At 40.1% G+C, this 15,707-nt stretch overlaps 1 protein-coding gene across 1 annotated transcript; it reads left to right on the plus strand.

The window, feature by feature from the left end:
• Positions 1–502: 502 nt before the first annotated feature.
• On the plus strand, positions 503–3,837 carry LOC120106936 (pentatricopeptide repeat-containing protein At5g55740, chloroplastic-like). The gene has a single exon (XM_039120036.1). The coding sequence runs from the start codon at positions 950–952 to the stop codon at positions 3,062–3,064; it is 2,115 nt and encodes a 704-aa protein (XP_038975964.1). The 5' UTR covers positions 503–949; the 3' UTR covers positions 3,065–3,837.
• Positions 3,838–15,707: the final 11,870 nt, after the last annotated feature.

Genomic DNA, 15,707 nt, shown 5'->3' on the forward strand with positions numbered 1-15,707 from the left:
AAAGACTGTAAAGGAGGTCAGGGAAATATCTTTTTAAAAAAGAGTAGGGGTATTTTTGACATTAAAATAATGATTGGCATGGGTCATCCTATCCTCTTTAGGCTAATTCTAACGCTAAAACCACTAAACTTATCCTCTTCTAGCTAATCCTATTCTTTTTTGGCGATGACATCTGATGGATGGTGTGGAATTGCAGCGCCTTTCAAACTGTACATGTGTACAGAAAGTCAAATAGAATCGTTAACTAGATCGCCTCTTTTGCTGTTCGACATTCCGGAGAGATCTTTTGAACACATCAAGGAGTTGCTCCTCCGCCACTTTATTGTTGTTCTTCTCTTAATTCTGTTGGTTGTACTAGCATTAGAGTAGCATGAGCAGCAGTTGTATTAAAAGGAACACTGAACTTACAAAAAGACCAAAATACCCTTCCTTGCTTCGGTACCTAACAAAACGACCCTATCCTTTCCCTCCTGTTTCCATGGCTTCTCTTCCTCCTCTCCCCACCATCCCGAACCCTCCCTCCTCCCCGAAAAGACCCATCAAAACCCTCCAAAATTTCCAATTTTCTGAGTCTCCTCATCTCTCCAAATACCCAAAGAAGCTCAAAAGCTCTCGATTCTCGACCAAATCGTATCTCCAGAAAATCTCCTCCCTGTGTAAACAAGGGTTGCTTCGCGATGCCTTCATCCTCCTCGTACGATTGGAGTCCGATGACCTCCCCATCGGACCCGAAATCTATGGGGAATTGCTTCAGGGATGCGTCGACAAGCGGGACCTTTCCCAAGGTCAGCAAATCCATGCTCGGATCCTCAAAAACGGCTCTTTATTCTATAAAAACGAGTATATAGAGACCAAGCTGTTGATTTTTTATGCGCAATGCGGTTGCTCGGTGATAGCCGAGGAGTTGTTTCTCCGGCAGTCGTTGCCCAATGTTTTCTCTTGGGCGGCCATGATTGGGCTGCGCTGTAGACTTGGTTTCAATGAGAAAGCTCTAATGGGATTCAGTGAGATGCTGGAAGCCGGCGCTTTTCCGGACAATTTTGTTATCCCGAATTCTCTGAAAGCATGCTCCGCCCTTCGATGGGTTGGGTTTGGAAAGGGGATTCATGGCTATGTCTTGAAGATGGGTTTTGCTGGTTGTGTCTATATTCTGAGCAGTCTCGTAGATTTTTACGGGAAATGTGGGGTTCCGGAGGACGCAAGGAAGGTTTTTGAGTATATGCCCGAGAGAAATGTGATTACTTGGAACTCGATGCTTGTAGGTTACGTTTATAATGGCCTAGATGAGGAGGCCGTGGAACTATTTTATGATATGAGAAATCAAGGAATTCAGCCAACTCGGGTCAGCATTGCAAGCTTCCTCTCTGCATCAGCAAATTTACAAGCTCTTGATGAAGGCAGACAAGGTCATGCAATCGCAGTCTTGTGTGGATTAGAGCTTGATAACATTCTGGGAAGCTCTATCATGAACTTTTACTGCAAGCTAGGACTGCTAGAGGAGGCAGAGGTCATCTTTGGCCGCATGGCTGATATGGATGTCGTGACGTGGAATTTGCTGATATCAGGTTATGTGCAAGACGGACAGATTGAAAAAGCTCTTTGCATTTGTTGTCTGATGAGGAAGAAGAAATTTAAATTTGATTCTGTGACTCTGGCATCTATCTTATCAGCGTGTGCTCATTCCTGGAAGCTAGAACTCGGCAAGGTTGGGCATGGTTATTGCATTAGAAATAATTTTGAATCAGATGTAGTGATTGCAAGTGCCCTTATAAATTTGTATTCAAGTTGTGGGAGGATAGAATATGCACAGCGAGTATTTAATGCTACGAAGTCACGAGATTTGATATTATGGAACGCAGTGATTTCTGCATATGCACAGTACGGCCTGAGTGGGGAGGCCTTGAAAATTTTCTATCAGATGCAGCAGGAGAGTGTGCCCCCAAACGTGGTCTCATGGAATTCAGTTATTTTGGGTTTTCTAAGGAATGGACAGGTCGGTGAGGCCAAAGGTATGTTCTCGCAGATGCAATTCAGTGGGGTGCATCCAAACCTAATCACATGGACTACGCTAGTTCATGGGTTAGCTCAAAATGGATATGGTTATGAAGCAATTAAACTATATGAGCAAATGCAAGCAATAGGCCTCAGACCCAGTCCTATGAGTGCTGTAGGAGCACTCTTGGCCTGTACTAACCTGGTGTCATTATATTATGCAAGGGTTATGCATGGACATGTCATGAGACAAGGACTCTTATCATCTGTTCATGTTGCAACATCTCTCATAGACATGTATGCTAAATGTGGAAGCTTGAATCTTGCAAAGAATGTATTCCAAATGGTTTCAACTAAGGAGCTGCCACCTTACAATGCAATGATATCTGGGTATGCGTTGCATGGTCAAGCCAAAGAAGCTCTCACACTCTATAAGAAGATGCATCAGGTGGGAATAGAGCCAGATGAGATTACCTTTACTGGGCTTTTGTCAGCATGTAGCCATGCAGGACTTCTTGATGAAGGTTTGAAGGTCTTCACTGAGATGGTTTCTGTATACCATATAACTCCCCAAAATGAGCACTATGGCTGTTTGGTTACTCTCTTCTCGAGATTTGGTAGTTTCAAAGAAGCACTAAGGGTTGTAGCTGCGATGCCTGTTATACCTGATGCCCATGTATTAGGATCTTTACTTGCCGTGTGCAAGGAGCATCATGAGATAGAGCTTGGTGAATATCTCTCTAGGTGCCTATTCAAGTTGGAACCAGAAAACTTGGTAAACTATCTAACACTTTCCAACATTTATGGAGCTTCTGCAAGGTGGCAGGAGGCATCAAAAGTTAGGACAATAATGAGAGATACTGGGCTGAAAAGAAATCCTGGATGCAGCTGGATTCAAATTGGAAGTAAAATGCATGCATTTCTAGCAGGAGATAGATCACACCCTCAGATGGACAATATATTTGACACCTTGCTGTGCTTGCACAGGGAAATGAAAAATATTGGTTGTACTTGTGCACCAACGATTGCTCACGACAGGCAGTTCGATGCAGCAAGGACCCTGTGCTCTTAGAACAGAAACTAGTTGCTGAATAAGTTCATGATAGTGACGAACCCTAGAGTAAAATCAAAGTTGAAAATTTTGGACTAGAATTATTTGGAGAGAATTTTGAGAACTTATACCTAAATGAATCTGGATCTTCTGGACCAGTTGGTATAAAGGATAAACAGTGTTTGAGGGTTTGAAAGTAGCTCTTAAAGAAACGCAGATTCTTAATGTGGATCCTAACAGGGACAAAAAAAATTCATTTTGATGGTTATGAAAAGACACTGAATCCTTTTTCCAAAAGAAGAAGAAGAAGAGGAGGAGGAGGAGGATAATGAAGATGATGAAGACTTTGAATCCATTGGCTGGCAAGAAATTACACTGAAAAAGTCAGCATCTCAACGAAAACACAGTGATGTTGAAGTTCTTGGTGAAGCTAGAGAACCCTATCTACCACAAAAGCATAATACTTGTCATGGGTTTGAAGAATAAATCCAGTGACAGTGTCTTTTGCAGCTAAATGCTTCCACACTAGGGGCTCTCAATTGATTATAAACAGGAATGATGTGACTAAGAATTAAGCAGATTTGATTGTGGTTGCTAGTTTGCAACATAGACATTAGAACCCACTCAAGAACCAGCATGTCAGTTTGATATCCTGAGTGCACTAAACATGGCAGGTAGTGGTGTTTTTAAGCTTCATTACACCATAACAAGGTCCAGATCATATTCTCATATATGTATGTATATCAAGTTTTACTCTACAGTTGAAGTTCAGGACGCTGACAATATATCTTATACATATGCAATTGTGTTGAAGTGCATCAAAATTTAACCCTGCAATGACATACAGATTCTTTTATTTTTTTAAAGCAAAGGTGTTTATGTCCATTTTGTTTCCTCCATCAGAGCTCCAAGAAACCAACAGGAAAGAGCACTGACACAGATAAATTCTACCTTAGCATCCAAGTCATGTTATACTTCTACAATGTAGTTTCATAGCCATACAGCTTCTGGAACTCAAAATCATACAATTGTGATTGGTATAGAGTTCACTAAAAAAATAATAATCTCACCTTTCTTATCTACTCAGGGCAGGTGGTTCCAGATGTTTGGATTGCATTCATAACCTTCCCTAATCAGAGTCCCTAATCTGACTTCACTTTTTCAATCAAGCTTGTATAAATTCCATTGCAAATTAAATCAATGATCTTGCAAAGTCAACTATCAATTTCGAGATGCACAGGAAGCCCAGCAGAGCAAAGCTTAGACCAGCATGCTGCAGCAATGCAGCATAAACCTAACAAACTGCCGTGCTGATGAAAAAAAAAAAGAAAAAAAAAGGCACAGATTATTGGATCTTAATAGCATTACTTGCTCACCTGAGATTGAAATTGAGGACTACGGATTGATGGTCGATCAAATTTAGTTAACCAGTCAACATTTCTAGCTAGCATGTCATTTCCACTGTATGAAGTATGCATTTTGAGGCCTCAGATGATCTGCACCCCTTTGTACAAGAACTAGTCCCTAGGAACAAGTTTAGCATGCTTTTTTAGTTGCAATTGATGGAATCATTAACTTAATAAATTATAAATCATACCTTGATTCGCTAAATCCATCTTTAATTGGACTCTGATATGCGTGCGCAGCCGCGGTCAAATGAAGAGAGATTAGCGAGTGATCTTCTGGAGAGAGAGCTCTTAATGCATGTATTAGAGAAGGGGTCTGACAGGCTATTTATAGCCCTCTCCAGGGACCAAACGCCGTGATTAGTTACACCTATAAAAAGTCACCCCCATCAAGGCAACCTTTCACTGCCGTGCAATTACCTTAATGCCCTTGTGATTATCAGGATTTACGAAATTCAAGGGACACTTGTCAAATGTGGGTTTTAATTAAACGGGATCAGGGTTTAATTAAAATGGGATCCAACATTCTCCCACTTGGACCATATTGACGCCATTTGTCAATGTGGGCCACAACTTGACGAGATCCCAACATTCTCCCACTTGGACCATATTGACAAGTGAAATATCCTTAGCATTTGAATGTTATAATCTTTATACGCGTGTTCTTTCTATCCTGATATCAATTTGGGCAAACTTTATGTTTGATTACTTTGAGAATAATAATACGAACCATGGCGGAAATAACACCTATTTGATCGGCGTATAACCTTTCATGATCAATATATTACTAAACCATCATAACCAAACCCTTATGAATGAACTTCTCATAAAATCCATTCTTTGGTCACCATTTCTGCTACCATAATATGCATAAACCACATGAATTCATTAAAGCAGAAAATATAATAAATGTGATTTACAACCATCTGAAATGTGCACAATAATACATCAATTAATTTATACAGAAAAGGCCCATTTGACTGATATGCTCCTTATGCAATCCCGGGGTTATTGCTTTGGTCAAAGGATCTGCCAACATAAGCATAGTATTGATGTATTGAACTGAAACTTTATGGTCATCACATTTTTCTTTTATAACAAGATATTTCACCTCCATGTGCTTATTTCCATTGGATATCTTGTTATTCTTTATTGAGGAAACTGCTGCTAAATTATCACAATATAATTTTATGGGCCTTGAAATAGTGTCCACGATCTGTAGGCCTGCGATAAAGTTCCTCAACCAAATAGCCTGTGTAACTGCATCATAGCATGCTAATAACTCAGCCTCCATTGTTGAAGCAGCTGTCATCTTTTGCTTCGAACTCTTCCACGAGACTGCACCACCAGCTAGTAGAAAGATATAACCTGATGTTGATTTTCTACTATCTGGACATCCCGCAAAGTCTGAGTCTGAGTATCCAACTATCTCCAAAAGATCGGATTTGTTGTATGTGAGCATATGATCTTGAGTTCCTTGAAGATATCTCAATACTTTCTTTGCAGCTCTCCAATGTTCCATTCCTGGATTAGCTTGAAATCTCCCCAGTAATCCCACAACATATGCTATATCAGGTCTGGTACAGACTTGAGCATACATTAAAGTCCCAATTAGTGAAGCATATGGAAATGCTTTCATATACTCCCTTTCAATTTCATTCCTCGGAGATTGTGATTGGCTCAACTTTTCACCCTTAGTAATAGGCACTGGGCTTGGTTTGGAATTTTCCATACCAAATCTCTCCAACATTTTCTTAATGTAGGCTTTTTGAGATAGACAAACTTTTCCCTTAGATCTATCTCTATGAACTTCAATGCCGATGACATATGAGGCTTCACCCATATCCTTCATATCAAAATTACTGGAGAGAAATTGCTTAGTCTCTCTAAGCAATGCCAAATCACTGCTAGCAAGCAAAATGTCATCTACATATAGGACTAGAAAAATAAATCGACTCCCACTGATCTTAAGATAAATACATCTATCAACAACGTTTTCTACAAAGCCAAATGTAGAAATGACGTTATTGAACTTAAGATACCACTGTCGGGATGATTGCTTGAGTCCATATACAGACTTATTTAGCTTGCAAACTTTTTGACTCTGACCTTCTGAAACAAAACCTTCAGGTTGTTTCATGTAAACTTCTTCTTCTAAATCTCCATTGAGAAATGCAGTTCTCACATCCATTTGGTGCAGCTCTAAGTCAAAATGAGCTACCAAAGCCATAATTATCCTTAAAGAATCCTTCTTTGAAACTGGAGAGAAGGTTTCATGATAATCAATACCCTCCTTTTGAGTAAATCCTTTGGCAACAAGTCTGGCCTTATGTCGCTCTACCTTGCCTTTGGAGTCTCTTTTGGTTTTAAAAACCCATTTGCAGCGTACTGCAGTAGCTCCAGGAGGTAGTTCAACTAGATTCCAAACATTATTTTTAGCCATAGAATCTATCTCATCTTTCATAGCATCTAGCCATTTGGAGGAATTTACTGAACTTATGGCTTGTGAGAAATTTATTGGATCATCTATATTCCCTATGTCATAATCGCTTTCTTGAAGGTATACTATATAATCTGGTGGAATTGGAGATCTTCTTACCCTTGATGACCTTCTTAAAGTTGCTTCTTGATCCACTGGTTCTATAGGTGGAGGAGCAACATTTTCAGTGATAACTGGCATAGATTCAAGTGGAACATTAATAGTAGACTCATCCTCCTCCAAATCATTATGAATGATAGGTGGAGGAATCATTGGCTGCTTATTTGAATCTTACACATCATACAGAGTTTGCTTTTCCTCAAAATTAATTTCTTGAGGTTTTATACTTCCACTGATTTGGTCATTTTCAAGAAATCTAGCATTTCTTGTCTCCACAATCCTCAAAGTATGATTAGGACAATAAAATCTGTATCCCTTGGACTTTTCTGGATAACCAATAAAATAACAACTAATGGTTCTAAAGTCCAACTTTTTCTCTTGTGGGTTGTACACCCTTGCCTCAGCTTGACACCCCCAAATGTGTAGATGTCTTAAACTAGGTTTCCTACCAGTCCAAACTTCATAAGGTGTTTTTGGGACAGCTTTAGTAGGAACCCTGTTTAGAATATACGTAGCAGTTTTTAAGGCATCACCCCACAGAGAAATTGGGAGAGTTGAGTGACTAATCATACTTCTTACCATCTCCATTAATGTTCGGTTTCTTCTTTCCGCAACTCCATTTTGATCAGGAGTACCAGGCATAGTGTATTGTGCAACTATACCTTGCTCTTGAAGAAATCGAGCAAATGGACCTAAATGTTGTCCTGTTTCAGTATACCTACCGTAGTATTCACCACCTCTATCTGATCTCACAACTTTAATCTTTTTATCAAGTTGTAACTCTACCTCTGTCTTGAAAAGCTTAAATGCATTTAATGCCTCAGCCTTATCGTACAACAAGTAGAGATACCCATAGCGTGAGTAATCATCAATAAAGGTGATAAAATATTTATGACCAGTAAAACATGGGGTCGAAAAGAGCCCACATATATCTGTATGTATGAGATCCAATAAATTTGTGCTTCTTATGGCACCTTTCTTAAACTTGTTAGTCTGCTTTCTCTTGATGCAGTCTAAACAAGTTTCAAAATCACCAAAATCAAGAGTTGGTAAAATTTCATCATTTACTAATCTCTTGATTCTTTTTATGGAGATATGACCTAATCTTCGGTGCCATAACATAGAAGAATTTTCATTTATCATGCTACGTTTTAATCCATAATGATCTTTATTTTGCAGGGATAAAAGGGATAGCTCAAAGGATGTATCAAGGTCTAATTTGAATAAACCATCCTCTAACAAGCAATTACCAACAATAATATTATTCAAGGAAAGGTTTACAAATGACCGTCCAAATGAAACAGTATATCCAAAGGAAGTAAGTTTAGAAACAGATATCAAGTTTCTTGAAAATCCAGGTACATAGAAGGTATTTTCTAGATACAAAATATGGCCAGTCTTTAAGGTCAATTTGAACGTTCCAACAGCTTCCACATGTGAACGCATCTTATTTTCCATTATGATGCTTTGCTCACTTTCCGTTGGAATTCTTTTGTTCAATAATCCCTGCAAAGTTTTACATATATGGATAGTAGCACCAGAGTAAATCCACCATGTGTTATGAGGTATATCAATAAAATTTGATTCATAACACACTAAGTAAAGAGAAGTACCTTTCTTTTCGAGCCATTTCTTGTACTTGGTGCAGTCCTTTTTCAAATGTCCCAATTTCCTACAGAAGAAGCACTTTATTTGCCTTTTATCAATCACTATGGCTGACACTTTCATTTTCTTCTTCTTAATAGGAATATGATGACTGGTACCGCCGACCTCTTTATGTCCTTTTCCCTTATGAGAGGTGAGATAAACACTCTTTTGCCTCTCTTGTTTTATTCTCTGCTCTTCATCAACACACATGGCTAGAAGTTGATTTGTGGAGTGATTGATTAAAACCCTATTTGATTTTGATGAGCTCAAAGCATTTGAGTATATTTCTTGTTTACTAATGAATTCAATTAAGTGTTTTCAGTGAAAATCTTCTCTAAGTGTCTCTAGACTTGGTTCATAGTATTTTGGATAAGTTAAGAAGTCAGCTTGAACCAAAGTCTGAGACTCGAGTCGACTCCAGAGTATCACGAGTCGACTCCAAGCGTATCAAGTTCACTGGCACGGGCTCGAGTCGACTCCGGATCGGTACGAGTCGACTCCGACTGAGAACAGACAGACGAACAGAAAGCTTCAATTCAAAACCTGTCAGCGAGTCGACTTCCGAAGTGCGCGAGTCGACTCCAATGTTTACCGAGTCGACTCCGGAGAAGTATGAGTCGACTCCAAGGAGTCACAGGCAGAAAAGTCAGAGAGCAGTTTTCGGGTCTGAGATTCGAGTCGACTCCAGCGGAACGCGAGTCGACTCCGATGGTTGGCAAGTCGACTCCAAAGAAAGTGAGAGTCGACTCTCAGAGGAACACAAGGAAAAAGACAGAAAGCATTTTTCGGACTCTGAGATTCGAGTCGACTCCCGCAATACGCGAGTCGACTCCGAGACTCCGCGACCACAAAGAAGACAGAAGACCAAGTTACTGCCTCTGAGATTCGAGTCGACTCCCAGACAGCTAGAGTCGACTCCAAGGCAGCTTCACATCAAAAAGGCAGAAGACCAAGTTTCGGAAACTGAGAGCCGAGTCGACTCCGAGGAAGTTCGAGTCGACTCCAAGACTGGACGAGCCAAAAAGACAGAAGATAGGGAGTTCGGGCTCTGAGCGCCGAGTCGACTCTCAGGATTGACGAGTCGACTCGAGTGGACCAAATTCAAAAATAAATCCACGGATTCCATGGGATGAGCCGACTCCGAGAAAGCCAAGCCAGCTCCAGAAGTTGGCGAGACGACTCTGGGTCAAGACGAGTCGACTCCCAGTCGCGAAGGCAACTTTAATTCAAATCTGGAACAGTTGCCGAGTCGACTCCGGAAAAGTATGAGTCGACTCCCGCTACAGACGAGTCGACTCCTGATCGCGCGAGTCGACTCCAACCCACCAACGGACACATTGTCAGGCTGTGCAGAGTGTGCAGAACGGGCAGAAAAAGGTGTCTAACGGCTAGTTTCCGTGGGGGTTGGTTTAAATAGCCACAGAAGACTGTAGCAAAGCAGAGAACAACCATTCCACTCCAAGTATTCAAGCATTCAATCTCTGCAACCTGTTCTTCAACGAAAAAAGAGGGAAGAGCTGCATTAACTGCATCCACCTACATCTTCCCAGCAATTAAAGAATCCTCCTCCTGCATTCAAGTCGACTACACATTCAAGAGGAGACCTGAAGTTTAAGAAGCCATTCCTCTTCTCCAACTTAAAAGCGTTTGAGGGCTTCTAAACTCTTTTCAGATTATATTGTTTTCCATCTGCTTTTGAGAAGCTTAGTTTTCTGTTTGTCTATATTGTTTACAACTTGTATCTGCTTGGTTCAATCGGGGGATTGAATCAAGGGTATTGAGGTTGGTTGGTGAGCCGAGTGTAAAACCAACGTGTGTAAGGGTTCGATTGTGATCCCGGAAAAACAATCGGGGTGGTTCTAGTCGGTGAGCCTGGGAAAACCGACCGAGTTCGTTGTGAGCTCGTAAAACAACAAGTTTGGTTGTGAGCTTGGAAAACAACCGGCTGTAATCCAAGGGGGTTATAGTGAATTCCCAAGTGAGACTTGGGGAGTGGACGTAGGAGCAAGGGTTAGCTCCGAACCACTATAAAACTTGGTGTTTGTGATTGATTGTCTCTCTTCTTCTTCCTCTCATATCACTCACAGCACATAGCAATTAATTAAACAACTTGCAATAGTTTTAATTAGTCATTCACAACGTTTTAAATAGCTAAATTATTTTAAAACCCAATTCACCCCCCCTCTTGGGTTGTCTATCTGGGCAACAAGTGGTATCAGAGCCTAAACTCTTCCACCTAAGAGTAAAAGATCGAAATGACAACTCCATTTGGATCTTCTCACATTGAGGGTCAGTCCACCCAAAGACCCCCATTCTTTAATGGATCCGACTACTCATATTGGAAGGCTAGGATGAGAATATTCATCCAAGCCCAAGACTATGAGATGTGGACCATTATAGTAAATGGCCCATACATCCCATCCATATATGTAGAAGGTGTCACGGTACCCAAACTAGAAAAGGATTGGGATGAACATGACATGAGAAAGGCACAACTAAATTCTAAAGCTATGAATGTGCTTTATTGTGCCTTAGATAGAAATGAATTCAATAGGGTCTCAACTTGCAATTCTGCAAAAGAGATTTGGGACAGACTTAAAGTGACCCATGAGGGCACGAATCAAGTCAAAGAATCCAAAATAAATATTTTGGTTCATAAATATAAACTATTTAAAATGGATTCTAATGAAACAATCACATGCATGTTCACTAGGTTTACTGATATTGTCAATGGCCTAAAAAGCCTTGGCAAGAACTATACTAACAGTGAGCTTGTCAGGAAAATCCTTCGGTGTCTACCAAGGTCATGGGAAGCTAAAGTGACGGCAATCCAAGAAGCCAAGGACTTGAACAAGTTACCACTTGAGGAGCTTCTTGGATCCCTAATGACGTACGAGCTAACCATGAAACAACACAACGAGGAAGAGTCCTCCCATAAGAAAAAGGTAATAGCTCTAAAATCTACTTCATCTAACAAGGACTTATCTTGCAGTAGCAGCAGTGAAGAAGAAGAACATGAGGAAGATGATGGTGAGGCACTTCTTGTGCGCAAATTCAGAAAATTCATCAACCACAAGAAGTCCTATCATCAAAGGAGAGGCCCCTCAAATTCCTACGCAAGGACAAAGGTAAGGAAAGGGAAAATGAGGGGATTGGGTGTTACGAATGCAAGAAGTCGGGTCACATAAGAGCTGAGTGCCCTTTACTGAAGAAGAGGAGCAAGTACAAGAAGAAGAAGGCTCTTGTCACGACACTATCCGACTCGGACTCATCATCCTCTTCATCGGATGAGGAACAAGAGGAAAAGGCCAATTTCTGCTTCATGGCCAATGGAAATGAGGTAACGCTCGAATCGCCTTTAGATTTTACTTTTGATGAGCTTTATGATGCTTTTAATGAACTAATGATTGAATATAAGGCTATAAATGTTAAAAACAGAGAATTAAAAGTAACTAACCAAACTTATATCCGTAAGTATGATTCATTAGTTAAGGATAAGGATTTAATCACCAAAGAAAATATAGACCTTAAGACAAGCAACCAACTTTTAACTCAAAAGACTAATACCTTAACTAAGGATAATGAAAAACTAACTAAGGAACTTTCAGAACTTAAAAACCATAAACAAATCTTAAACAAGGATCTCACAAAAGAACTAAATGATCTAAAGGCAGAAAATCAAACACTAACCAAAGAACTTAACAAATACAAACCTTTGGTTGAAAAAATTTACATGTAGTTCTGAAAAGTTAAATATGATACTCAATAGTCAACGAGCAGTATTTAACAAAGCGGGTTTAGGGTATAAACCAAGAAATAAACAAAAATTTCTTAGTAACTTCTTTGTTAAAGCTAGAGAAAGTAAAACTAAGAAAATAACCTGCTTTTGTTGTGGAACTATAGGTCATAAAGCAAATGTGTGTAATTTTAGGAAAGGTAAAACAAAAAGGAAAATTAAAAGGGTATGGGTTTCAAAAGGAACCAACATGACTAACCATGAAGGACCCAAGAAAACTTGGGTACCTAAAATTATATAATCTGCTTGTGTAGGAGTGTCTTGCAGCCAAGGTCAACAAAAACTGCTGGTATTTGGATAGTGGCTGCTCAAGGCACATGACGGGTGACAAGGATCAATTTTTCACCCTTGAAGCTAAGAAGGGAGGTGCTGTGACTTTTGGAGACAACAACCAAGGTCACATAATTGGTATTGGTAAAGTTCAAATCACCCTTTCTACTTTTATTGATAATGTTAGATATGTTGATGGTCTAAAGCATAACTTATTAAGCATTAGTCAACTATGTGATAAAGGGTATGATGTTATATTTAAACCATCACTATGCATTATAACAAACCCTAATGACAATAGTTTAGTTTTTAAAGGAATTAGACGTGAAAATGTATATGTTGTAGACCTTGAAGATCTTGCAAAACATAACCAATGTTTAGTTGTTAATGAAACTAAAGATAATGATGCTAGTTGGTTATGGCACCGCAAGTTAGGTCATGCAAGCATGGACACAATAACTAAACTAGTTAAAAGAGATTCCGTGATAGGTTTGCCAAAATTAAAATTTGAAAAGAACAAAATATGTGAAGCATATCAATTTGGCAAACAATCTAGGAACTCATTTAAATCCATAAAATGTGTCTCTACCTCTAGGCCTCTAGAATTATTACACATGGACCTATTCGGACCAACTAGAACAACAAGCCTAGGTGGAAATAAATATGGTCTAGTTATTGTAGATGATTATTCTAGGTACACATGGGTCATGTTCCTAGCATATAAGGATCAAGCATTTTCTGTTTTTAAGAAATTCCATAAAGAAGTAACCAATGCTAGAGATACCTCTGTAATAGCTATTAGAAGTGACCATGGTACCGAATTCGAAAATCTGTCATTTGATGAGTTTTGTAGTAAAAAGGGGATAACTCATAATTTTTCTGCACCTAGGACACCACAACAAAATGGAGTTATGGAGAGGAAAAATAGAACTCTAGAGGAAATGGCTAGAACTATGTTATGTGAAAGTAACCTCCCTAAGTACTTTTGGGGAGAAGCCATTAATACCTCTTGTCATATATTAAATAGAGTTCTATTGAGACCCATCATAAAGAAAACACCTTATGAACTTTGGAAAAACAGAAAACCAAAAGTCAATTACTTTCATGTTTTTGGATGTAGGTGTTTTGTTCATAATAATGGGAAAGATAATCTAGGTAAATTTGACTCTAAATCTGATGAGGGAATATTCTTAGGTTACTCTACAACTAGTAAAGCCTATAGAGTCTTTAATAAAAGAATGTTAGTTATAGAAGAATCTATACATGTTGTATTTGATGACTCTAGTGATTTTTCCTCTAGTAAGAAAGTTAATTTTGATGATGATGTTGAAATTCTTGAAGAAAAGATAGATGAAATGGCATTACAAGATGATAATCAAAAGTTGAGTGAAGGAGCATCATCAAGCCAAGAGGCTATTGTGGATCATGGGCTAACTAAAGCTTGGAGGTATGCTCACGGGCATCCTAAGGAACTAATTCTAGATGATCCATCTCAACCGGTTAGGACTAGAGCATTCCTTAGAAATTTAAATAACCATCTAGCTTTTTGTTGCCCAGAGATGGTCACCCAAGAGGAGGGTGAATTGGGTGTCTTAAAAACTTTTGACTAATTAAAAATAAACCACACGAATATATGCACTAAAGTAAAGAAGGAGGAATGAGAAAGGTCAATCGCAAACACAAGGTTTTATAGTGGTTCGGAGCTTCCACTGCTCCTACATCCACTCCCCAAATCACCTTTGGGAATTTCCACTATAATCCACGATTACAGTACGGTAGTTTTGCGAGTTTACTACCCAACTCGTTGTTTTACACCGGGCTCACAACAAACCCTAAAACCCCCAATTTCACTTAGGCTTGGGACGCCTTTCCCTTGTTCCAAGTCCCTTGACTGGAACAAGCACCACAACGAAAGAGTTTACAAAAGAAAGGAAAAGCTCTAAAAAGCAAATATTGCAATTATGAACAACAGAACCCGGAAGAATCCTTTTGCCGTTGGAAGCGTGGGAGATATTGATTCTTCCGATGTGGAGCGCGTAGGATTGAGTGTGAGCTTTGAATCCCAAGCGCACGAGAGTGATTGAGCTTGAAATCACTTGGGAAGCTTGAAAACACTTGATTTCTTCACTTGAATGCCCTCACTCCCTTGAACTTTTCTTTCTTACTTCTCTCTTGAATGATCTAGCTTTGGGTTGGTGAAGAGTTGTTGAGAAGCACTTAAGAGGTCCCTTTTATAGCCCAAAAAGCAAATATAGCCGTTAGAGACAAAGAAAGAAGGATTTGAAATTCAAACCAAACCTGAAAAGCTGTCAGTCGCGTCCCAGTCACTCCGGGGACGTCTCCGCTTCAACGGGAGACGTCTCGGCTACAAGATTTTACTTTTTCCGTTGTCTGGGGTCGACTCGGCACTTTTAGGGGACGTCTCGGCTTGTTTGCACTTTTTGAATGGGGACGACTCCACTTATCTGGGGACGACTCCGCTTCTTTATCTCCGAAGAACATGTCCTCTGGTATTTCCTGAGAGAGTCGACTCCGCTCCTTCAGGGGACGTCTCGGGTTGTCTGCACTTTATGCATGGGGACGACTCCGCTGTCTCAGGGTCGACTCCGCTTCCTTATCACCCAAAAAACCATTCTCTGGAAAACCCTGAGAGAGCCGTCTCCGCTATCTTGGGGACGACTCGGGAAGTCTCCTTTTTACTTGCGGGGACGACTCGGCTTACTGTGGGGACGTCTCGCGCATATCTCTTGAAAACTGCCTTTCTGCCGCCACTGAGAGAGTCGACTCCGCTACTGAGAGAGTCGACTCCGCTAACGCGGGGACGACTCGGCAGGTGTCGGGGACGTCTCCAAGTGTCCCAGTTCTTCCTGTTTGTGCCAGAGACGTCTCTGAAACTATCCGGAGACGTCTCGGCTGTCCCTGATCTGTTTTCTTTAACTCAAAATA

This window comes from Phoenix dactylifera, unplaced genomic scaffold (genome assembly GCF_009389715.1).
Source record: "Phoenix dactylifera cultivar Barhee BC4 unplaced genomic scaffold, palm_55x_up_171113_PBpolish2nd_filt_p 000694F, whole genome shotgun sequence".
Taxonomy (NCBI): domain Eukaryota; kingdom Viridiplantae; phylum Streptophyta; class Magnoliopsida; order Arecales; family Arecaceae; genus Phoenix; species Phoenix dactylifera.